This window comes from Monodelphis domestica, chromosome 5 (assembly GCF_027887165.1).
Source record: "Monodelphis domestica isolate mMonDom1 chromosome 5, mMonDom1.pri, whole genome shotgun sequence".
NCBI classification, from domain to species: domain Eukaryota; kingdom Metazoa; phylum Chordata; class Mammalia; order Didelphimorphia; family Didelphidae; genus Monodelphis; species Monodelphis domestica.
The window spans coordinates 284,280,942-284,307,378 of record NC_077231.1 but is presented as its reverse complement, the minus strand read 5'-3'; the positions used below and the strand labels follow the sequence as shown (position 1 = coordinate 284,307,378).

Sequence of the window (26,437 nt, the reverse complement as noted above, 5' to 3'; positions counted from 1 at the left end):
AATCTACTACCTTTAAAGCTATAATATAAGGACTGAAATCTATAATGTACTATAAGTCAAATTAACAATATTTTTTTTCTTCCCTTGCTTTGTTTAGATAGTGTCAATAATACAAATTTTCTTGCTAATATATTATCTTGTGGAAAATCTATGGCACCACATGATCAGATCTATCTGAGCATTTGGTGGTAAGTATTCAAATTAAAAGATTTACAATATTAACCAAATGAGTTCTTACCTTTACATCAAAAGAAGGTTTAAAGAGTTTGTCTTTGGATAGAAATTTAGATGGTGTGTCAAGATGTAGTGAAGGCTCTTTCTGAAGTGGCTGTGCTTCAATAGGAGGGATTGAGCACTTTTTGGAATGTTGTGAGATTACAGTATGAAAAGTTTTACTCTGGAATCTGTTTACATCTAAAGGTGTAACAGGGGGTCTTCTTTCAGGTTCCAGGACCATACTAGAATTCTCTGAAGTATCTGAATAAGTCTTATTGACTGTCAACTGGGTTTCAAAACTTTCTTCTGCAAGATTAAAAGAAATAATGCAAATATGGAAACAATAATGTTCCCCACCAACCCCCCAACTCAAAATCCTATCAAACATCAATTTCAACATTAAGTATGGGCCAAACAACAAAATGATGCATCTAGTTTCTTTTTTTCCCCTTGATTTTTTTTGCTTTTACATACGTAATTTCTGGATATAACTGCCCCTTATACCAAGCCAAGGTCAGTGACACAGTGATTAACACCTTTCCATGGAAAGGAGGTACTTATTTTCCTATGGCCATACAATAATAGAGTAATCTGCAGGCTGCATAAAGGAATATATATTGGAATAGGCTCATAGCTACACCACTGAAAATAGTTATTTTAGGAATTGTGTTAGCTCAGGCTATCTCTAGGGAAAAAAGTTGATGGCTGTTCCAAAAACATTCTCTAGCAATTTGTATTTTTAAAATATAGCTTAAAGTGAATATGTAAACCTTAAAATTTCTTAGACTTATAAATGTTGGAAATTTTTCAAGTATGAAAGGTTCCCAATGGTGAAATTTCCAACATTTATATGGTGAAATTTCCAACATTTATAAGTCTAAGAAATGTTAAGGTTTACAAATATAAATGTAATTTATACACCTTTTGGTGAGAAAACTAAAGACCAGAATATAAGTTGCTTTCCTTTATTCAACTTTTTATTATTATGCCCCAATGACTCTCAAAAGATGTCCCATGCCTAAAGAGCCTAAATGCTAAAAGAGGTAAAAAATTCCTATTAGAAAGGGTTCCAACTCTATTTTAACTGCACAGTAGCAATATTAATTAGAACCTAGACCTTCCAATTTTAACATGCTTATTCAGCCATCTAAATTTTTTTAAAAAAGAGACTGAGAAACACCCATAAGTTGTGATATATCTTTATATCTTCTATTGGTACAAATGATGAAAATGGAATGCTTGCTATCTGTGCTATATTGCCAATCCCAAAGACAATTTACAATAATAACTTACTGAGCTTTAATTAGATTTTAAAATATAAGTGCCCAAACTGCAAAAGCAAAATTTCAAGCTTTTTCCTAGGACAAAGTCCCAAATATATCAGTATTTCTTATGTCTTTGTTTTGCTCCAACATTGAAATTTAAAATTTATGGGGATAGGAATTGTTTTCATTTTTTTGTCTTTGTATTTCTGTCTATGTCTGTGTAGTTCTAGTACCTTGGGATCATTTAATAAATTCATATGGGGGGCATCTAGGTGACTCAGTGGATTGAGAGTCAGGCCTAGAGATGGGAGGTCCTAGGTTCAAATATGGCCTCAGACACTTCCTAGCTGTACAACCCTGGTAAAGTCATTTAACCCCCAATGCATAGCCCTTACTATTCTTCTTCCTTGGAACCAATACACGGTATTGATTCTAAGATGGAAGGTAAGGGTTTAAAAAAACTGATATTTTGAATGAGTTTCATTTGTAAATTAAGAAGGTTTGAAATAGTGCATCTATGGTCCCATGACTCAATTAGTAACAGAAATATTCATAACAAGATATAATAAAAATGGTAACCTTGTTTGGGTAGATTTCCAACCATAAACTTGCATTCATCTGCTCTCCTTCCCAATTTGGCAGTCTCTAATATCCAAGCCATAGTCACTGCAGGTAATCCCCATTTCTGTGCAGCCTGATATTTAGAACCATCTGGTTGTTTCACTATAAGATGGGTACTGGCAAACATGTCATTCTTTGCATTGTCCTTGCGCACAAAGAATTCTTGAACTCTGAAATTTTTAAGAGTTTAAATGAAGACATTTAATAAGCTGAGTTGGTGAATACAACAACTGATCTGAACTGCAAGCAAAAAAGAAGAAATGCTGTTAAACAAGATATAGTTAAGTTCTTCCAACGTTAAAAAAGCCACCAAAAAAAAAATACCAGACTGGAGTAAAAATGATCATTGATAAAAAAATATAAAATTCAAATATTCCTACCCATAATTAAAAAAAAATCTATGCAGTTATCTACCTACGTACCTTCACTCTTCTAGCCAAAGGTATGTAGAAGGCAAGCAGAACAGAGGGCAGGTAATAGTAACATTCTCTAGTCATAAAACTGTTTCAACTTTCCCAAGAACTTCCACATACAAATCTCATTTGAGCCTCACAACAAAGTTATGAGATTAGGTTAAAACTTATCACTATTTTACAAGTGAGAAAAATGAGGGAGGGAGATATTCAAAAACTTTCCCTTCTAAGGGGGTACTAAGAATGCACCAAACTTGTTCCATCCAATCCCTCCAGTAATGGAATGGAATACCCAAGCCAAAAACAACAGAATGCCATTTTATTAAATATTGGGGAAGACACACAAATGTTGAGAAAACTTGGAAGCTGATAGAACATAAAACATGAGCACACCCACAAAATTTTGTGCCTGTTGAAATGAGGCACTGAACACCAACTAGGAATGTTCAGATTATCTGCCTGAGAAAATGTGAACATTTTTAACCTATAGAGTTCCTGTTTTCTCCTTAAATTCCCATTTTGGGCTGGGAAAGTAGATTTCAAATTAGCTAGTTAGACATGTGATACTACTGAGAAGCAATGTGGTCTACAGAAAGAAAGAAATCAAGAGGTTGAGTATAAGTCCCTTTGGTACCATTTACCAGCTGGATAAGCATGGAGAAATCATCTCTGTGCCTCACTTTATAAAATGCCAATATAATCTACTTTTAAGAAGTTTTTCTTTAAAAAAATGAATTCATTTTTTGCTTTCCTCATCACTTTCATATTTGAATATATTCTTCCTTTCTCCCCCATCCAGCTAAAAACAACTTTGATGTCACTATAGTCCATGCCACATTCTACTGTACTATCCCCAATTCCTCAAAGAAGGAAAGGAGGTACATTTTCCTCTCTTCCCTGAAGTTGAGCTGAAGTCATTCAGCTGCAAAGCACTCATTAGTCACTGTGGGGACACTGTTTTCCAGGTTCTCCTTCCTTCACCTGTGCATTACTATCCATAAATCTTCCCATGAAGATGTGGACATTTTATTGGGGAAAGGGAGAAGAGGGGCAGACAGGGAAAGGCCATAGGTAAGTATCAAATACAGGAGGGATAGAGGAGAGAGGCAAAGGAGAGATCCAGACAAAGCATCATAGGATGACAGGTCAGTGCAAGCTATTAGCCAGAGGTGAGCTGAATAATGAAGAGAGGAATCTTAAAAGAGAGAGGTAAGAAAAGACTGCATTCAAGGCCCAAAGGATCACTTGGGTTGGAATGCACTAAGGCAAATTGGCACATCCAAAAGTGTTAAGATCTAAGGTACAAAAGGAAGTTTGGAGCTTGAATGGGGAGCACCTTAAATGCCAGGCTAAAGATGTTCCATTTTATACTACAGAGGGAAGAGGGGGCTACTGAAAGTTTCTGAGCCAGTGAATGGATCACATGACGAGACTTATGCTTCAAAGAGATTATTCTGGCAGCTGAGTGAAAGACAGACTGAAGAGGGAAGTGGCTGGAGGTAGGGATGCCAGCTGGGAGTTCTTATAAAGGTCCAGGGAAGTAAGTAATCAGGGCAATCAATCAATAGGCAAGTAATGAATAGGGCTTTCAGTTGTCAATTCTAAAATTACTAGAACTAACAGAGGAGGGCAGTTAGAACTAGAACTAACAGAGACTTGGGGTAGCTAGAGTGGGTTAGATGATGAGTGTGCTCTCATTCACACCCATCAGAGGAGCTCCAGCCCCAAACAGGGATCCAAAGGTGAAGAAGTGTGTGGAGGAGCAAGGCAAATGAAAACATTTCTTTGGGAACTTGGATATAAAGGGGACAGATGCAAAAGCTCTTGGAGAAGAAGACTTGACAAATTTAGTGAATGACTGGATACAGGGAACTGAAGGAGAAGATGCCTTTGGAGTTTCAGATATTGGTGTGTGAGAAAATCATGAGCCAACCAAGAGAAACAGAAGAATTTTAGAGGTAGGGCAGGTTTGAGGGTGGCTCACTCTCATTTCTATTCAGTTTTGAACATATTGAGTTTAAGGTGCCAAGAAGATATGTATTCAAGTAGAGATGATACAAAGCACAGGAGAGGTGGTCCTCTAGTGGAGTAGAAGCACAGGTTGATTTCAATAATTCACACCACGGCATACGTGGCTTGTTCAAATGACATTTCCTTTGAGTCATTACTTTATACATATATATTGTACACAGGGACAAAGACAAATTCCAGTTTGCATGTTTTAGAGCATACCAAGGTTAGATGCTAATGAGAAAGCATACCTTGCTCCAAGCAGGCTTGCTAAGTATACCAAGGAATCTTTCTCCGCTCCAATAAATTGGCTGAATGAAAGAACACAGTTTTCTAAAGGAGAATTACTTGCTTCCAATACTGGTATTGGTGTGAAGAGTGGATTTGACTCCGGGTCAAAAAGCTTTTGTTGCTCAATACAAGTAATCTTCCAAGAGAGAAAGCAAAAACAGGAAAAAGTTATGAGGAATTAATTCCAATTCAATTACAAAAACTCTTTTCTAGATGGGAAACATTTTAGTGCAAAACTTGATTTTGCTTATTTTTAATATACACATACATATATGTACAAATATACTTTTACTGAGAATAAGGGGAGAACGTGGAAATAAAAAGTAAACAAGTGTATAAGCCAATTAAGAGCTGGCCTTGGAGTCAGAAAGATTTGGGTTCAAGTTTGAAGCCTCTGATACCTCAGTCTTAGATGATTCCTAAGTGGTACAGAAGGTGCCAATGTTAAGAAAGGGAATTGCCACATCAGCAGTTCACTAAAGCAATGAAATCATAGCTCTGACCCCATAGAATATGGAGATTTATGATAGCTAATTCAATCGATGAGAATATTAATACCCATCTGTTTTGTCCTCATTTAGGTCAAATGAAAAATGCTTTACAGCTACATCTCGCTGTACCTAAGAGAATGGTCACTTAGAATTACTCCCCAAATTTCATCATTTGTTATTTCTGAATTCTAACAACTCAACATGCTTGATATAAAATCTATCAATTTACAACAGTAGAACTTTATATGCAATGACAGTCAACAATGTGTGCGTAGTTATCCTTCAATCACAAATTTTCATCATTGTCCATTTCTAACAACATTACTTGCTGATGTTTCAACTGCTAGTTTCCTCTTACCAGCCATGTATTTGTAACAACTTCTCCTACAGTTGACTCCACTTCACACCCCAGTAAAGGAACCACAGCATAGTCAGAAATAGTTCTGCTTTGGAGGGGCAGAATTTTTCCAGCATTTTCTTTAATAGCGTCGGCAATGCAAGATTCATCTTCTTCACTAAAACCCACAACAAGGAACTTCTTCCGGCTAAACAAACCTTCAATATTTGTAGAAATCTCAGGCAGTGAATTGTGGCTGAGGGAAGACTGGTTCTCCGCTTGTACAGTAATATCACTGGAATCAATAAAGATCCCAGTTCCTGACTTCTCACCTTCATCTGGAAAGAGAAAGGAAAAAATTCTCAATGGGATAAAATTCAGATTCCAATTGCATTTTGTTGCTGAAGCAAGGACCAGGAGTCACATAATTGGTCTTTTCAGGTATTTTAACATATACTCTGAAGGCCAGTAATATTCAATTAAGAGTGAGCTCCAAGCTGTGGGTAACACAGTGGACTAAGAGCTAGGCCTAGAGATGGGGGTTCCTAGGTTCAAATCTGGCCTCAGATACTTCCTTGCTGTGTGGCCCTGAGAAAGTCACTTAACCCTCATTGCCTAGCTCTTACCACTCTTCTGCCTTGGAACCAATGCACAGTATTGATTCTAAGATGGAAGGTAAGGGTTAAAAAAAAAGTGAGCTCCAAAAAGTAAAAGAACAGTGTATTAGATGTTCTTGTAATCTCTCTCTCATTTGAAGACAAGAACTATATCAGTTTGAGCACACATCAAGAAATCTGTGATGGAGGTGATATGATTTTGAAAGAAATGAGGGACTGATTTTCAAGATATCCAAAAGAAGGAAAGATATTAATTGGAGGAGGGGGGAATCACAGATTATTGAGTCATGCTCCCATTTGCCTTCCCTCAATAGAATCTGAGAAGACCAAATGGCATCACAACTCCTAGAACTGGATGCCTCATTTTTATAAGAGGAGAAAAAGGAGCTCCAGGCATTAAATCACTTACTTAAAGAACAAAAAGAGGCAAGGCTGGGACTTGAACTCAGGGTCTCTGACTCAAAATTCTGGATACTCTTTTTATTAAAGCACACTTGCTTCTGAGGACCTTGTCAAAAAGATCAAGAATACTCAAAAGAAAATGAACATTCCACACAGAAAAAAAATAGGTGAAGAATGCCTATTGTGTCCAGATTATGGCACACAATTAGATGTCAGCCTCTTATGTTTATACTGCATATTGTGTATATATCAATGCATATATATATATATGTATGCATGCATGTATGCATATATGTAACAGAGATTGTAGATAGCTAATAAGTTGGTCCCAGAGTTGAAATCAGACTAATTAACATATTGTAAACGGTCTAGTACTTTCAATAATTCCAATTTGTTTCCCAAGCTTTTTATACTAACATTCTCCTAGTGGTGCCTTTATATAGATGTAAATCATGTGACAGGATCAAAACTCTTTAGATTCAAACTAACAAGGAACTCGAAAAAGGTAATGGATAAACGTAGACTATTGTTATCAAGGAAGCCTAATATAGAGGATGAGGCATAAGAAAAAAATCATTTGAGAGATTTTTAATCAGAAAAGGAGGGACAAAACTGATAGAAAGCTAAAGTTATATGCTGGTACCCATATAATTTCTAAAAGTTATTAATATTTTTTGTTTCTATAGCATTTACATTTCCAACATAATCTTCCCTTAAATCCTTCTTAGAGGGCAATCTTTATAAAAAATAGAAAAAGGATGAAATAAAGTCTCAAAAGTTAGTCAACAGACCAAAAAGTCTGAATTAAAAGCCATATTCCATATACACAAACTCCAGCTTCTGAGAAGAAAGAGGAAGGGGTATCTGCAGAGAGGATTTATGGAAGGACATGGGTAACACTCACAGGATAAGAAGGTATAGATAGGATATACTCTGCATTGTTATATGGAGTGCCTACATTATGAGACTACAACAAAAATATCAAAGTACATGTACATCTTCATGTATGTGTGTTAAAGAACTTACCAGTCATAATTACATAAATTTAAGAGAAGAACAATTCCTAGTTTCCTATAAATTTCAAGACAATCAGCCCTGGAGTCAAGATGAGCTGGGTTCAAATTTCACTTCTAAATCTTATTGATCTGTGATCCTGCTGAATGAGAGACTTAAACTCAGAACAATTGAGTTTCCTCAGTAGGAGATCTCTTCATCAATGAAATCAGATCTAGACCACAAAGAAAAGAAACTACAATACTGCTGAAATTCCTACTTGTTTCACAATGGGGCTGGAACCTCTAAACATAACAACTGACCAAAATTACAGTGTCAAGGATTCTGAATAAGGTGGAGCTGGAAAATGGCGAATTGGACGAATATGGGTAAATGTCCATAGACTATAGATCTTATCAAGTAAGAGATATGTTTTCCAACTTGCACTTATCAAAAAATGAAAAAAAAAAAGAGAGAACCAAATTTCTAATTAAATCATAATGCCTATGAAAGCAACAAGTTACAAAAACTGTAGGAAGAAAAACATCTGAAGAGATTCTAGTCATCCTGCAACCTCCTCAAAGACAACCCATCATACTTCTTTGATATTCCTAATAGGATTTAGCACACTTCAGTGCCAGGGAAGGCACTTGAATATTTATCAATTACAAAGCCAAAATATGCCTTCCCAACCTCCCATTTAATGAGATGTGGTAAATAATGATCACTTTCATCTCCATGAAACTATATATCTTGAAACTATATATCCAGGCCCAGATTCTAGCTTGATCTTCAGTCCCACATGAACAAATTTGCCAAATAAACATTTCAAAATGGAAGTCCTTGAGTGACCTCCAATTCAACACATTCAATACAAAAATCATCATTTTTCCTAAATCCACCCCTTGCTCCCCAACTTTCCTGATGAGGAAATCATCTAGGGTTGTAACCCTGAAGTCATTCTCAACTTCATCCTCTCTCAACTCCATATTATCCAATCAGAACAAGTGTTGCATTTCCATTTCCACCACATCTCTTGCATCCACCCCCTTCTGTCTACTTACAACCACCACTTGAATAAGTGTGGAACTGCTGAGTTGAAGTATTGTGCTAAATGATGGGAATGCAAATATAACAGTGGGACAGATCCTGCTCTCAAGGAGTTTCTATTCTAGCAGAAAGAGACCAAAACATAAGGAAGGGAAAGGAGTCCTACCACCCGCCCCCCCCCCCCCCCCCCCCGTCTCTCCCTACTCAAATTCATGCTCTCTATGGTTGCCAAAGTCCTTTTTCTACACTACAGATCAGTCTCTGTCCTACTTAATTAAAGTGGCACCTTCTAAGACAGGATAAAAAATTCCTGTTTGGCATTTAAACCCTTTCCAAACTGGTATCATTCTCCCTTCTCTAGAGTTATGACCCATTCTTTCCCCCACGTATTCTATGATGAAGCCAAAGGAGCCTCCTTGTTTCTCACACATGGCATGCAATCTCTATTTCCTAAAAGAATCAGCTTGAGAGCCTCTAAAGACTTTTCTGCATGTGACCATAACTGTTTCCCCACACAGTTACTTTTATCTACTCGGTATATATCTAAATATAGGATCTTGTTCTACGTGACCAATGCATTACAAGACTTTTCATGTAAGCTGAAAATCAAACATAATAGTGAACCCCATTATTTAATAATTGTTTCTTATACAAACATACATAGATACTTTATGACTTTTTTTAAGGCTTATCAGAGATACCAGCATCACTACTCTTGTATTTCAGCGCCATTATCAATAACTAAATAGCACTAATGAAATGAAAAGAAGCACTGTTCTCACACCAACATGACTTCCTATAAGCAAGAACTCCAGTCAAAGACTGATGCAGAATCTAATATTTATCATAAAACAATGTAATACCTCACACTAATGCTTCTCAGAGCAAGAATGAGTTTGACTTGGCAAACTACTGTGAGACTTTACACTGCTTGGGAAAATGGTATGAATTTAGTATGTAATTAAAAAAATGTTTTTAATGTATTTTTTGCCTTTATCTTTTTTCAATTGTCAATCACATATACCTGAATTCACATGTTGAGTTTACATAAAACTTGTCCTACTGAATGTGCATGGTGTCCTCCTCTCAAAAAATCTAAGCTGCTGGCTGGTTGGGTTCTGCTTAATTTTTGTCTTTTTATCCCCAGTGACTAATATAGCATTTGACACACAGCACATGCTTTAAAAATTCCTGTTGAATATAGGGGTTTGTTTTGCTTAACTATAGATATGTTACAAGTTAACGTTGTTTATTTGGGGAGAGGTAGGAGGTAGAGAAAAATTAATTTAAAAAAATATTTGCTGATTGGTTGAAGATTCAGAGGGGTGTTAAGTTCACCCTCAGGGTTGTCTATTGACAAAAATTTTTTTTTAACCCTTATCTTCAGGCTTGGAATCAATATTGTGTATTGGTTCCAAGGCTGAAAAGTGGTAAGGGCTAGGCAATGGGAGTTAAGTGACTTGCCCAGGGTCACACAGCTAGGAAGTGTCTGAGGCCAAATTCGAACCTAGGACCTCCCATCTTTAGGTTTGGCTCTCACTCCACTGAGTGATCCAGCTGCCCCCTATTGACAGGATTTTCAAGAAGCAATTTGACTGTAGTTGGGATTAGACCCTAAGCGTAGTGGCTGCTCATTGTAGTTATTGAAGTTCTTAAATCTTAAAAAACAAACAATGTAAATGAACCTTTCAGGTTAGAAATCCAACAACCTATACCACCTACAGTTTTAATCTTACACTAAATATAATGAGGTGCAAGTAAAGTATACTGGATAGAGTACAGATGGAGGTGGGAATAAAACTTGGATTTTAGTTGCAACTTCAAGCATCTCTTATCAAAAATAACATAACAATTTTGGAAACAAATTTAAGAAAAAGTCATTTTCATAAAATCAATCTGACATATGCAATTCTTACCTACTAACATGTTCATATATTGAGAGAGTAAGTCTTCATCAGTTTGCTGATGTTTCTCAGTGTCCACAGATTCTTTCTTGGAAAAACTGTTATTCCTTTTGGAAAGTGTTGATTTCATTGCTGGCTGATCTGAAACAGTTATCTCCACTGGCTGATAATTCAAGTGGATATATGGCTCCTCAGAGAGCAAATAACCTTTACTAAAACACTCCAGTAGCCATTTTGCTCCCACTACATGAGGCCTATGAAAAGAGTAAATATAGTCATGATATAGTACTTGAGGTATGAAAGCCATTCTTTGCTCAATGGCCTTCTACATAGAATTTCTAAATAGTAATGATATATCTAATAGATATTTTTATTATAATAAAATCATTATCTCCATGGAAAGAACATTAAAGTAAAAATGGTCAGAACCTGTGTGTTGATTTAGTCCAAAACTGCTTTAATTCATCATCGTAATCTCCCACAATAACATGAGTCACATCTTCATTAAGCTGATTAAATCGAACTCCACCACCACAATTAATAAGTCTTCTCAGTTTATCTAACTTTCTGCCACTAAACCCACAAAGGTATATCTGCAAAGAGAGAATAAGGAAATTCTTAATTTAAAGTATACAGTACACTTAGAAGTTAACTTCCACATAGTCCCAAATATACATCTCATATCATGACCACATCATTGCTTTTGGATTGGCAAAACAGTGCAATCACAAGGTAAGATACTTCCAGTCTGATGCACAATGATGAACTTATGGCACAGGTGCCAGATAGCACAAAGAACACTCTCTGTGGGCATGCAGCCCCCCACGCCAGTTTGTTACAAGAAAGGCAGAGGGATTCAGGCAGAGCTGCTCCTCTCCTCCTTTCCACCACACCTGATGACATTTTTTCACATCCCTGCCCCTCCACCCAGCAGCGCAATGGGAGTGCACAGCAGGTAAGGTGGGAGGCTCATAGGCGGCAGAGCTGGATGGGAGTGGAGGGCCACTCCCCTCTCCCTCTTTACACTTGTTGGGGACATTCTTCACTTCACCCAGCCTTCCACCCAGAAACCCAATGGGAGCACTTTCTCCCTCCCTTGCATGGGGTAAAGAGGGAGCGCGGAACAGGGCACTTGGTCTGTGGGGTGAGAGCCCTAGTACTTCATTCCTAGTTTTCCATCACTAATAATGGCTCACATTTACATAGAACTTTAAGGAATACAAAGCATTTTCCTCATAGTAACTCTGTGGGGAAGATTTGCACAAGGACTAATATCCCCATTTTATAATTGAGGAAACGGGAGGTTAAGTAACATGTATAGAATGTCAGCTCCATTACTCAAACTCAGGTCTTCTGATACACTTTTCCACTATGCTAAACTTTTCCCAAGGCCAAAGGTATATGTTGAACTCTCTGGTTCTCTCTGAGAATTTTATGTTCTTGCTAATTTAAAGTTGCACTAGGTCTTTTAAATTCTATCTTTTGTAGCAAAAATGAAATGCTCCCTAGTCCATGCCATGGACATGCCTTCTTCCTCTGCCTGTAATGCCTACCCCACTTCTCTCCTCACTAAGCTTATCCTATCCATCTTCTGAGATTCAATTCAAGCTGAGCCCCTTCCCAAGAATGCTAGTTCATAGTGATTTTGTCTCTTTCTCATACCACTTTTCTGTCCCACACTATTAAAACCTTGTTCAACATATTCAAAATGGAATTCATTCTGTCCCTGAATTCCATCCTTTTTGTCAACTTCCCTTTTCCACCCTTCTACTTACCCAGGTTTGAACCCTTGGAGTCTTTACTCTCCCTCACCTCTATATCCATCAGCTGACCATCTTGTCAATTCTATTATCACAGCATTTCATGTATTATGTTGTTCTACCTTTACTGAAATAGCCACAATCTTGGGCCAGCTCTTTTTATCACTAACTTCCTTGACTACTACCATGGTCTAACTGGTCTCCATTGCTCTAGGCCTTGCCTTCTCCAAACCAGCTACCAAACCGATATTCCTATAGCCCAGGTCTTTTTTGCTCCACTCAGGAAGGATCAATGGTTCCCTAATACTTGTGGACAAAACTTAAACTCCTATTTGGTATTTTAAATCCACTATCAGTGAAATTAAATCAAGTAGCATTTATTAACTCCCAACTATGAGTCAGACACGATGCCAAAAACACTTGAGAGCAGTCCCTGCTCTCAAGAAGCTTCCATTCTAATGGGAGTCACCATGTAACATCTATGTACAATCAAAATAAATGGAAGATATGTCAAAGATAGTCTCAGAGGGAAGATGTCAAGATTAGGCAGGCTAGGGAAGGCTTCTTTTAGAAGGCGGGACTTTAGGTGAGAACTGAAGGAAGCCTCAGAAATTTAGGTGAAAGACATGAAGGAAGACCATTCAAGGCATGGAGAATGGCCAATGAAAACACTAAGAAGATGGGAGTGAACTGTACAAGGAACAGCCAAGAGGTGAGTGTCATTGGATCACAGAGTAAGTAGAAGGGAGAAGACTGGAAAGGTAGGAAGGGTTCATATTATGAATGGGTTTATAAGCAGAAAATGTTTATATTTAATCCTACAGGCAAAAGAGCCACTGGAATTTAATGATGTGTGTGTGTGTGTGTGTGTGTGTGTGTGTGTGTGAGAGAGAGAGAGAGAGAGAGAGAGAGAGAGAGAGAGAGAGAGAGAGAGAGAGAGAGAGAGAAGGGGGGGGGAGGGGTAGACACAGTTAGACCTATGTTCCACCAAGACCAATCTGATAGCTGAGTGGAAGATGGACAAGAGTAGGGAGAGAGGTTGTTAAGGCAGATAAACTGTTGTAATAGTCTGTGTGAATAGAATTTGTTCCCCAGGACTCTCTTATCCAGCATCCCATTTGCGTGTTCATGCTGAGTGCGAACACTGCGTATATATGTACATAGGATGTTGAGTAAGAGTCCTAGGAAGCAAATTCTATTCACACAAGTCCAGTGATGAGGTAATGTAGACCTACTCTAGTTAATAGCAGTGTCTACAGAAAGGGGGAGTACAAATGTGATGTTACAAAGAAAATGATCGCTTAGATATAGGAGAATGACTGAAAAGAGTCAAGAATAATATCTATGGTGCAAAAGGTGGTACCCATAACAATAATAAGGAAGTTAGGGAAAGGGCAACAATTAGAAGGGCATATATACTGAACTTAAAAGGTCTATGTTTGATAAATTAAGTCAGTCAATAAATATTTATTAAACACATCCTACATGCTGGGCACTCTGCTAAGCACTGGGGATACAAAAAAGAGGCAAAAGAAGTCTCTACCTTTGAGGAGGTCACAATCTAATGGGGGAGACAATAAGCAAACAAACATGGACAAACAACTCTAAGAGAGGGAAAGCACTAGAATTACAAGAAGCTGGGCAAGGCTTTCTGTAGATCATGATTTGGAGGTGAGAGAAAACACCTCAGGCATGGAGAACAAATAGAGAAAATGCCTGGAGTCAAGTGTCAAGGCTATGAAGAGTTTTCAACACCACACCAAACAAAAGATTTTGTATCTGATACTGGAATAATAAGGAACCACTGGAATTTGTAGAATAGAGAGGTAACATTGTTGGACACATGCTTTAGGGAAAGCTTTAGGAGCTGAATGGAAGATGATTTAGAATGGAAAAAGACTTGAAGCAGACAGATCTACTAGTACCTATTACAATATTTTAGAGTTGAGGTAATAAGGGTCTGTCCTCAGGGACTGGTAGAGCCAAGAAGAGAGAAGGGGAGATGTTTTTAGAAGATGACACAAAGGTGAAATCAGCAGTCCATGGCAGCAAATTGAATGGGTGTGGGGTGAGAAATCTTCAGAGTGAGAAATCCAGAATGACTTATAGGCTAGAAGTTTGAGAACCTGGGGAATGCTGCCCTTTACAAAAAAAAAAGGGAAAGTAGAAGGTAGTAGGGCAGAGAGAGAAATAGCAAAATCAGGAGGAAAAGATGGTAAGTTCAATTTTAGATGTGTTGAATGCACCCCCCCCCCCTAATGAGAGTGGACTCTGGTAAAATCAAAGCAAGAATCAGCCCCATGACTTTACCTGAGGTTCCTACCCGCCCCCCCACTTTGTAAAAACTGCATATTCTTCCAAGAAATTACTGATGCAGGAATTCTGTGAGAAGAATATACAGTATTTTGTAAAAAGCTGGGTCACACATTGACATGCTGAATTATCACCTGCAGAAAACTGTTCAAAGCCACCTAGGTAATTTAAATCCATCGTTTCCATCCTGTTAACCATTGACTTCCACTGTGAGTAATCTAATCCCTCTGCCTGATCCAACCCTTTATAAATATCTACCTGAAATCAAACTTTGTCATTGATTAGCAAGAGGCCTTTGAGTCTATCTGTAAGTCTGTGACTCTCCTGATTCCAACCTCATTTCTCTTATTAATGCCTACTGGACTTCCCTTTTGAGATGTCTGAAGATCCAATGGAGATGTGACAGTGGAGTTCAGTAGACAAGTTAGGAAAGAATGGATAGATTTAAAAATTAAGAAGTATCAGCATATACAAAACACTTTTCACACAAAGTCAGACCAAAACAATTGGGAAAATATTAATTGTTCAAATAGGCCAAGCCAATGGGTCATGCCCATAAAAATGACAATCCAACCTAAATTAATTTACCTATTCAATGCTTTATCAATCAAACTACCCAAAAGTTAGTTCTAAGAATGACTACAGAAAAAAGTCAAGAATATTAAGGGAATTAAAAAAAAAAGGAGGCCTTCAATGAAAACATTAAGGTCATTCACTAAAGAGGGCTCCTACTTCTCACATCCATGCCTTACTCCATTCAAATGCCTTCCCTCACTTTTCCTCCTCCAGTAAGCTGGCTTATAATTGTTCTCTCTTAGTTTTTCTGTCTGATTACTTTTTTATTTCTTCATTAGCTCTTCATCTAGGTCAGTGATGGCACTCAGAGTGCTCCCTGTAGGCACCTGCTGATCCGACAACCCCCAACAGAGCTTATTATTAGAAAGGCAGAGGGACTTGGATAGAGCTGTTTCCCTCACCCTCTCCACCATGCCTGATGACATTTTTTCACATCACTCACTCCTCTGCCCAGTAGCCCAATGGGAGCACACAGTGGGTAAGGTGAGCGGCTCAGAGGCAGCAGAGCTGGAGGGGAGGAGAGCGCTTGGGCCACCCCCCTCCCCCTTTCAACTGTACTGAGGATATTCCTCACTCCACCCACTTCTTTGCCCAGCTGCCAAATGGGGAGCTTTACCCCTCCCCTGTGTGGGATAGGAGGTGGAGGGATGAGGCACAGCATGTGATCCCTAAAAGGTTTACCATCACTGCCCTAGGTCATGCCCATTAACCACAAGTGTTATCCAAGTCTCTGTCACTTGGGCTTCTCACTTTAATTCACCCTACATAATTAACATGTAAAGAAGTCCTATTGTTTCATCTCTTACATCCTTCCTCTTCTCTCCACTCACGGGCTGGTACTCAATCTTCTTCTATAGGCACTCATCTCTTCAGACTTAAGACTTTCGTAACAACCTTGCTCATTTGTCTTCCTGCCTCATATCTCTGCCCATTCCCATCTACCTTTCGCTTAGCTGACAAAATAATCTTCCTAAAGCACAGATCTGACCATGCCATGGTCCTACTACATATGCTCCAATGACTCCTATGTAACTCCAGGATTAATATCAAATTCTGTTTGACTTTTAAAGCCATTTAGAACCTATCCTGTTCCCACTTATTCAGTTTTCTTACTTTCTACTCTCCACTAGGTACTATGGTATTACACATCACTGGATTGTTGACTACTTCTCTAATAAGACACTGCCATCTCCTGATTCTGTTTATTCACTGAGTATATGGCTGGAATACTCTCCCTTCTTGCCTCTACTTCCTAAGCTTCAACATTTATTTCACATCCCAAAGACTGCAAGAAACCTTTTCTGTCCCAAATCTGACCTCCTATTAATAATACTTTCCCTTTGAGACTACTGCTCATTTACGTCGTTTATATCTTGTATGTAGTTGTTCAACTGTTGTCTTCCCCATCATTCTGTGAGTTCCTTGGGTTCAGAGGTTTTGTTTGTTTTTTTTCTTCCTTTATAGCTCTACGTAGCACTCGGTGCACATCATAGCACATAATAATAAATACATGTTGCCTGGCTGATTCAAAGGCCATAAGTACAAGACTAATAAATATTAAATTGCATTAAATATCATGAAAGTTAATTAATTTAAAGACATACCCTAAAATTAGAAGTAAAGCAACAAACTAGGAAAAAAATCTTCATAACAAAAAACTCTGACAAAGGTCTACTCAAATTTATAAAAAGCTAAATCAGTTATACAAAAAATCAAGCCATTTCCCAATTGATAAATGGGCAAGGGACATGAATAGGCAATTTTTTGGGTAAAGAAATCAAAACTATCAATAAACACATGAAAAAAATGTTCTAAATCTCTTATAATCAGAGAAATGCAAATCAAAACAACTCTGAGGTACCACCTCACTTACACCTAGCAGATTGGCTATCATGACAGCAAAGGAAAGTAATGAATGCTGGAAGGGATGTGGCAAAGTTGGGACATTAATGCATTGCTGATGGAGTTGTGAATTGATCCAACCATTCTGGAAGGCAATTTGGAACTATACCCAAAGGGTGCTAAAAGACTGCCTACCTGTTGATCCAGCTATAGCACTGCTGGGTTTGTACCCCAAAGAAATAATAAGGAAAACGACATGTATAAAAATATTCATAGCTGCGCTCTTTGTGGTGGCAAAAAATGGGAAAATAAGGGGATGCCCATCAATTGGGGAATGGCTGAACAAATTGTGGTATCTGTAAGTGATGGAATACTGTTGTTCTCAAAGAAAATAATGAACTGGAGGAATTCCATGTGAATTGGAATGATCTCCAGGAATTGATGCAGAGTAAAAGGAGAAGAACCAGTAAAAGGAGAACTTTGTACACAGAGACTGATACACTGTGGTACAATCAAACTTAATGGACTTCTCTACTAACAGCAATGCAATGATCTAGGACATTTCTAAAGGACTTCTGAAAGAATACTATCCACATTCAGAGGAAAGTCTGTGGGAGTAGAAACACAGAAGAAAAACAATTGCTTGATTACAAGTGTCAATGGAGATATGATTGGGGTTATAAACCCTAAATGATCCCCCTAGTGCAAAAATCAATAATATGGAAATAGGTCTTGACCAAAGACACATGTAAAACCCAGTTGAATTGTGCATTGGACATGGGAGGGGTTTGGGAGAGGGAAGGGAAAGAACATGATTTTTGTAAACCTGGGAAAATGTTCTAAATTAATCAATTAAATAAAATTAAAAAAAAAACATAAAAAGATAATCTCTAAGCACTGAAGAAGAAAGTGAGGAATAGGGCAGGTTAAATGACTTGCCTATTGTCACAGAGACATACCAACTTGGGAACCTAGAGAGGCTAACTTAGAGATGCTTGGGAGCCTAGAGATTATCTACTATAAATAATTTATCCATATTTTTTGTATAAATAATGTTCAAACAGAACATGAAGATAATAAATTTTGATGCCATTCCCCCTAACCCCCCCCAAAAGACATACCCTACAGCCATCTAGTAAATCCTCAGGTGCTTGAAATGCGCTGATATCCAGATTTTGTAGATTTTCAAGTAGAGATCCCAATTTGTTGTTCATAATTGAGTTATGTGTAGACTCATTAATGCAACTTGAATTGATGTTAGATATGTGACTGACATCTGAAAGAGTACGACCTACATATCAAAATGTAATGAAGACAAGCATTCATAAATGAAGATAAATAAATCAGGTCCTCACTGATTATGTTTTCCCCCACTGAACTTGATTTTGCAATCGAAAAGGGTTTTTACTTTCAATAAGATTCAGCATTTTAGCTAGAAGACAAAATATGAACAGAAAAAAAAAAACTAAATGTGTTATAATACAGAAAGCTAATTTCATTTAAAAGACATTATTTATAATTCTCTCATGCTCTATAATGGAATTCTCTCCCTCTCCCCCAAAGGTAAATCTTCAAGCGATAGGTTTAAGGACTAGAAATCTTAAAAATTCCAACTTTTAAGAGACATAGAACTCTACCAAATATAACTATTACAAATATAGCATCAACAAAAAAGATAATGAAAACTATAAGAAAACATAAGAGTTATTAAAGAATTCACTTTGTTCTTTTTGGTCAGCTACTCAAGGTGATTTCCTCAGCTTTTCCATGGATCAATAATGGTATAACAAACATAGCTGCCAAACATTATAAAAAGGACTAAAGTCCTGAATAATTCTGATAAGCCATTTTTCTACTGTTTAATTATAAATGAAAGAAGGTAAAACAATATATCCAATTTTCTAGTAAGAAACATCTCAATAATAATAAAAAACAAATCCATTAAACTAATCGATACCAAAAAAATTACTTCACTAAGTTATGTTTAGGGACTTACCACTAGCTTCATTGTTCTGACCAGTAGGAGTTGAAGTACCTGGCACACTCTTTGCTTCTGATCTAGGTTCTGTCTTATACTTGGCTTCGTCTTGACAAAAGTTTTTCTCAATACTGTGAAAAAACCACTGGATTGTCACACAGTGTACATTCCATCTCTTGGCACATTCATATTTTGGACCTATCATGTGTAACAAGAAAAAAAAAATAATCATTTGCTAAGAATTCCCTTCACAAAATTCTTTTAAGTTCTCAAACATAGGACAAAAGTCTGAATTAAAACCACAATATTAGAAGATGCGGACAGAGACAATAACTTCTACTGATAAGTAGCTTTTAGGCATGTTTTGGTTTCATTTATAACAATATCATGTACATACATATACATACATTTATATACATGAGAAAAAGAATATGTATGACAAATGTACAAAAGTAACAAAATCCAGCATTTAAAAAAGTAAAACTATTCTAATATCAAGCTGATACAAATTAGGAACAATTCTACATATAACACAGTGCACTTGATACCATGGCTGCAAAAAAGAAAACCCAAAATCAAGTGGAAGAAGAGACCAAATTAGAATTCCACGTCAGATATTCTTGAATGTCCTATAGCATTAACAAACTAATCATCTAATTAAAATCTTTATAATGTACTCATTTCAGACTGAGCTTTATATTCATGGTCCCGAAAGAGTAAACCTCTTCCATCAAGGCAGCTTAGCAAACACAGAGATAATAAAAAGGAAGCACAGTAGAAAGTCCCTCTGTCAAGTAAAGTCCAGACACTGAAGACCTTAGAAAGCCATTTCCTAGAATTCCACATACAAGCCTTTATCTTAGTGAGAAACAGCCCAGGAACAGAAATGAACATAGACTAGGTGTGGATTCAGGATCTGTGACCCTCACCCTCAGTGCTAACAAGTCACTTAACTTTTCTGAACTTCTGCTTCTTCATCTTTAAAACAGAGATAAGAATACAGGCACTGTCTACCTGGTAGGATCACTGTGACAAAGAAAAAGCTTGGTAAACTTGGCCATGAATGTAAGCAGCTATTACTCTTCACAAAACACCAGAGAGCCCACGTTATCTCACTATATTTTTTTTAGATTCTTTGCTATCAATAGCATATCCTTCATTTCCTTTTCCCTGGCACATCATTCTTGGGAAGTACCCATGCATGCAAAACAAGTAGCCCACCCAATCATACAAGTTAATTCAGTGACTGAATTGACTATAAAAATAGAATAAGGATTAATTACCCAATTTAGTCAAATAATCAATGTCTTAAAACAACAAAAAATTAGCCAATTTAGTTCAAAAAAACCCCCAACTTTATCTAGAAACACAGAAAACCATAAAGTTCAGAAAAGGTCTGAAAACACTACCCAATTGTTCTTAATTTCAATGGAAGCATAATAATGTATTACAAAGGAAATTTCCAGGCAAATCATTTTCTCCTTGGGCATTTTATCTATTTTTTTCTTTATTTTAATAATAAATTCCCACATAAGGTTTTCAAAGTTATATAATTTATGTTGTCTCCCTCTCTTCGGAATTCCCTCCACCCTCCCAGAGTTGACAAGCAATTCAGTCTGGGTTATACATGTATTATCTCCATTTGGTATCTTAAACAAAGAAACCACCACCAACGATACAATCACCATTAATAGATAACAGTTGTTTAGTATATATTTTTTAAACCCTTACTTTCTGTCTTAGTAACAACTCTAAGACAAAAGGGCAAGGGCTAGGTAAAAAGATTTAGTGGCTTGTCAAGGGTCACATAAGTGTCTGAGGCTGAAACTGAACCGACTCCAGACTTGCACTCTATCCGCTTCACCACCAAGTTGCCCTCAGTAGATATCAAGAAGAACAATTTCTTGGGGGTTTACTGTTCTGGAAACATTTTTACCTTTTGGTTCTTGAACAATCAGGTGTGTGCATTCATTCATTTTCAATTGTCCCATATATTGACCTCCATGCTCAACAGTGAGTCGCTGAACTGCCCTTCTATCCACGCTACATAAACCGGTCACACAGATAGTACAGCCAAAAAATATAGGGCATTTGAAGTCTTCCATATTTATATCTGTAAATTGTGTCAAACATCTAGGGGAAATCAAAATAGTGGAAGAAAAGTATTTATTGTATCATAAAAATATTCAAAATCTGGGTTATTAAAAATTTTACATATACTAGAAAGAGCCTATATTTTATCCATCATTTTCTTTCCTCATATTTTAGGTTTTGAGGTTTTTCAGTTCTTTTTCAGTTGTATTCAACTCTTTGTGACCCTATTTGGAGTTTTCTTGGCAAAGATATTAAGAGTGGTTTGCCATTTCCTTCTCCTTCATTTTACAGATGAGAAAACTAAGCAAACAGGGCTAAATCACTTGCCCAGGATCACAGAGCTAGTAAATATATGAAGTCAGATTTAAACTCAGGTCTTGCTGCCTCCAGACCTGGCACTCTATCTACTGCATCACCTTGTTGCCCTGTTTTAGGTTTACTGCAACATAAATAACAACCCATAAGAATGTGTTGAGAAAGACATTCTGAAAAATCTAAATACAACTTTTCTTAGGAAAACTTAAAAAAAAAAAAGACCATTACATTCTATATCCCGGCTATAAAAATATGGTCTCAAAATTCCAAATCTTCCTCCAAGTTTTTCTATCCAAAGTTTTAAGTCAGAAGGTTTCAATTTAAAACTTGAAATTATACTCAAGCATTTCCTACTTGATGACTGTTTTGCAAAGTTATTCTCTTAGGAATGCTATGGTTAACTCTGAATGGTAATTTATGTTCTACATGGCCTACCCTCTCTTTGAATTTGACATCCAAGTGGGCAATTCTGGGGATAGGCTCTGAAGCATAGGAAACTAAATGGAGAGGTGGCAGGGACCTCAGAGGTAATCTAATACAATTTCTTCATTCTGTAGATGAGGAAATGAAAGCTCTGAGGAACTGACTAGCCTGATACTCAGACACATAACAGTAACAGAGGTGCTCTGATCCCAAATCCAATACTCTTTCCACATCATACTGCCTCCCATTGACACTGTGCCTAAGAAACTTTCATCCTTCTGTGTTTGAAAAAGAGAATGGTGTTAGGTCATGGAATGAAGAATATAAGGAAAATGAATTCACGAAATTTTCTTCAGGGGACCCTAGAGATTGGCTTACATGGCTTACACATAATTTTCTAAGTCTAATAAACAACTTACTTTTCTTGTGATTTCTTCCATAACTCTTTTACCCAAGAAGGAAGCATAATAGGTTTCCCTAAGTTTGCAGCCACTAAATATTTTTTGCTGCCAACTTCTCCTGCAATAAGGTGAGTTACTGATATGCTCAAATCTCTGCAAACTCGTCCACCCATCATTTGTACATATTTATGAACTTCTTTCTAGAGTGCCAAAAGAAGATAGGAAATATATTACTCAATAATTACTGTCATTAATTTTCTGTAGCATTTATTATATTATGTCCACAACAAATTAATATTTATCCAATCACAAATGGTCAAAGGATACAGTTTTATGACAAAAAAAAATCAAAGCTATCTATAGTCATATGAAAAAATGCTCTAAATCATTATTGATTAGAGAAACGCAAATCAAAACACTTGGAGGTACTACTTCATACCAATTAGGTTGGTTTAATGTTAGAAAAGGAAAATAATAAATGCTGATAGGGATGTGGGAAAATTGGGGCAATAATGCACTATTTGTGGAATTTTGAACTGATTCAACCAATCTGGAAAGCAAGTTGGAACTATGCCCAAAGGGTTATATAAAACTATGCATACTTTTAATGCCATTATTAGGTCTGTATCCCAAAGAGATTTTAAGAAAAAGGAAAAAGACGTATTTGTACAGAGTATTTATAGCAGCTCTTTTAGTGGTGGCAAAGAACTGAAATTGAGGGGATATCCACCCATTGCAGAACAGCTGAACAAGTTGCAATACATGATTATGGTGGAATATTATCATGCTTTAAGAAATAATGAAGAAGATTTCAGGAAAACCTAGATTTACATGAAGTGATGCAAAAGTGCACAGAACCAATAGAACACTGTACTCAGTAATAGCAATATCGTGTGACAAATAACTGAATGACAAGTTATTCTCAGCAATACAATGATCCAAGATCATTCTAAAGGACTTATAATGAAAAATGCTATCCTCCTCCAGAGAAGTAGATCTCTGAAGGAGTCTCCATACAGACTGTGGCATACTATTCTTCACTTTTTCTTCTTGGATCATTGTTTTTTAAGGTCTTCTTCCATAACATAATCAATATGGAAATGTTTTGCATGACCCCACATGTATAATCTATATTAAATTGCTTTCCACCTTAGGGAAGGAGAGCAAGATAATTTGGAACTCAAAATTTTGGAAAACAAATCTTAAAAAATTTTATATATGCTCAGGCAGGAAAAAATATTAGAAAATATTCACTCAATCATTATGGCTATGTTAAAATGCATCTTTAAGATGAATGTACAAAGAAAAATGTAATTCTTCCAATGGGGTAAGTGGTTCTGTTCAATGATACTAAAGAATAATTATTGTTTCCATTTAAAACCCTAACTCTAACCACTTTTATAAGGAGCATTTAGAGGCCCAGAACACTATAAAAAAAGGAGAAACACAGCTTTGGAATGAATAGTCATGTGGTACCCTGAATGAGGCAAGTCCTGGTATATGACGAAGTAGCAGAAATTATATACTATAAAATTGTAGTCCTATGGCTGGACTGTGAGGTTACAAACAGGTTTCATGTTATTAATATGTAGGGTTTTGGTCATATTGCATTAACATTATAATGAAACATCACTGGTTAGGACAACTTGTGCCCGGTATAACTTAATTTTTAGATTACCTTTTTGTCTCTAATATTGCTAGGTCAAAGCCCTCTACTCTTTGGCATGTGAAAATTTAAAGCATTTCATAGTACAGCTTAACCAACAAAAATATTAATTTAAAAAAATACACAGTGATATTATTTCACTAAAATATCTTACCCTTGTTTCTTTGTCAAGGCTTGTGCAAGAAATAGTTACATCTGCCATAATCATATTATAAACTGGATACTCTGCTTTTGGGACACATCGTTGCTGCTGCATACAAAATATGACTACTTGTGGACCAACAATTCTACAGCCAAGCTACAGAAGAAAAAACACAAAATGTACATTACTTAAATGTAAAAAGATGATCTCTTCACATGTTTTCCATTATTTCAAACAATAACATTTACCAATATTCATAACTATTCTTTGAAAAACAGTATTTTCACTAGTGTTAGTACTCCATCCACTAATTACCCATCATAACCTCCTTTAACTTAATAGATGGTCTGTGGGAGTTACTGTGGCTGGGAAATATATCTACACGTGGCCTTCCTTTATTTACACTTTGCATTCTATCTCAATCTAATCAGCTAAGAAATAATAGATATTGAGACTAGGAACAGAAAGTTCTCAGGAAAATATTAAAAGGCAACAAACCTTTTTGAGATGATCAAAAACAATGCCACTAAATGGGTCACAGATATAGAGAGACCTGTCATTTTTTTTAATATTTAATGCCTCTTCTTCTGTAATAGTTTGAAGATATTCTTCTGACTGGAATTCTTTCATAGACTGCAAAAAAAAGTAAAATAAGAATGTATTTTAATTATTCACACTTCCTTAGGCTACAATTTTAGACACCAAAAAGGAAAAGGAACCAAAGTTACACTGTATTTAATGAAACTGGTTTTTAACAGTAATCCAAAGAGAACCGGGTGGGACAGAATAAAATTCAAAGAGCAGACTATTATTATTAGACTATTAGACTAAATCAGATGCATACGAGAATGGGATTCTGGTGGACGGTCCAACAAAGTGAAACATAGTGTTATTTGTTAAGGGCACTGGGGCACACAGTGGTGGGGCTGGGAATTTCCCAAGCTGGTCCCATGCCCTTTCTCTTCCGTGTAAACATCGACTAAAATCATGCCCTGCACTGGGGAAAGCCACTGACCCAGCCGCACTCACCCCAAGAGCAGTAAAAAAAAACTTGGAGTTTGCCTGGGCCTTCACAAACTTCACGTAATATGGTTCTCTGTCATTTTCAGACATTTTTTTTACCTAAAAAAAAAAAAGTACAATGCGATGAGCGACGCAGCAGATCGGCCATAGGCCCCAGCCCAGGGAGCTGTCCAGGAGGAGAAGACGCTGCCAGTATGCCCCTTCGCCACCTCCCGGGGCATGTCACGGCTCGGGGCTGAGGGACTCGGGCAGAATCCCAGTCCCGACCAGGCTCTGGACGTCCAAGTACGGCGGCGGCGGCTTCTGGGTCGCGGCTCCAGGCACGGGGCCGCCCCGGAGCCTCCCGGGTCCCAGAGGAGGCGGCGCGGGACCTGCAGGGGCCTGAGGGAGCCTCGGGACTGAGGGGCTGAGAACCACTCGAACCCAGCTCCGGAGGTCTCCGGGCCGGCAGGGAAGGGAGCCTGGCGGTGGAGCTGGGGCCGCTCCCGGAGAGGCCGGACCAACGGCAGCATCCGCCCCGCCCCATCGCAGGTCGGGCCCCTCGAGCCCCGACCCAACCCCGCCTGCCCCCAGGGTCGGGGCAGCCACACAACAACGGTCGCCCCCAGCGCTGCCTACCGCCCTCACTCACCACCCCGAGGCTCCGACGTCCTGAGGCGGCGGTGGCGGCGGCTGCGCCGGAATCCAAAGCGAGGCTCGGGAGTGAGACGACCAGCGCAGCCTAAGGAGGCCTCGCGCTCGCGATAGGGGCGGGGTGGGGGGGGTTTCAGGGGGGAGGGGACCAGGAGAGGGGAAGAGTGGGAGCGCCGGGCTTCAGAGCCGAGTTTCGCGCCAACCCGAGAGCTTCCTTTTCCGCCACCTGGCGGAAGTTACGCTACCAGGGCGGCGCGGGAGGGGGGAGGTGTTCTCCGGGTTCCTGCTGGATCTGTTTCCGATCTATTACCGTTTCCCACCAGGCGGAAGTGGGGCGATTTACGGTTTCCGGAAAGGGGAAAGGTATTGGGCTATTAGAGCACTTTATTCCGCTCCTCTGCCTCGGGCGCCGTGGTTGCTGGGCTTACTTTTTCCAAAACTTAATCGAGGCTCTTCCTTACTAGGAGTCTAGCGAGGTAGAAGCTGGGAACTGCGGCCCTTGAGACCCCAAAGGGCCCCAGGAGGCCTCTCATTTTAAAGATGTGGAGATTGAGTCCAAGACAGGCGAACGGTTTTGCTCAAACCTGCCCTGAAAATGGCAGAGCAGTGATCTCTTTACCCATCGCTTTTCCCTCTCTAGAGGCTGTACGACCGACCGAGG

At 38.1% G+C, this 26,437-nt stretch overlaps 1 protein-coding gene across 2 annotated transcripts in view; it reads right to left on the bottom strand.

Moving 5' to 3' along the window:
• Positions 1-26,076, bottom strand: part of TOPBP1 (DNA topoisomerase II binding protein 1) — a 53,089-nt gene extending 27,013 nt beyond the window's left edge. The window contains exons 1-14 of one of the 2 annotated variants that reach the window (XM_003342074.4): positions 25,775-26,076; positions 25,150-25,242; positions 24,619-24,753; positions 24,133-24,276; positions 22,331-22,512; positions 21,016-21,212; positions 19,098-19,277; positions 18,223-18,392; positions 11,040-11,203; positions 10,623-10,864; positions 5,666-5,982; positions 4,777-4,952; positions 2,061-2,272; positions 239-522 (exon numbers count right to left, since the gene is read on the bottom strand). In XM_003342074.4, coding sequence (XP_003342122.1) covers positions 239-522; positions 2,061-2,272; positions 4,777-4,952; positions 5,666-5,982; positions 10,623-10,864; positions 11,040-11,203; positions 18,223-18,392; positions 19,098-19,277; positions 21,016-21,212; positions 22,331-22,512; positions 24,133-24,276; positions 24,619-24,753; positions 25,150-25,233 — 2,487 coding nt within the window. In that variant the 5' untranslated portion in view covers positions 25,234-25,242; positions 25,775-26,076. The remainder of the gene's footprint in view (positions 1-238; positions 523-2,060; positions 2,273-4,776; positions 4,953-5,665; positions 5,983-10,622; positions 10,865-11,039; positions 11,204-18,222; positions 18,393-19,097; positions 19,278-21,015; positions 21,213-22,330; positions 22,513-24,132; positions 24,277-24,618; positions 24,754-25,149; positions 25,243-25,774) is intronic. The other variant, XM_007505084.3, reaches the window with a different exon arrangement.
• Positions 26,077-26,437: the final 361 nt, after the last annotated feature.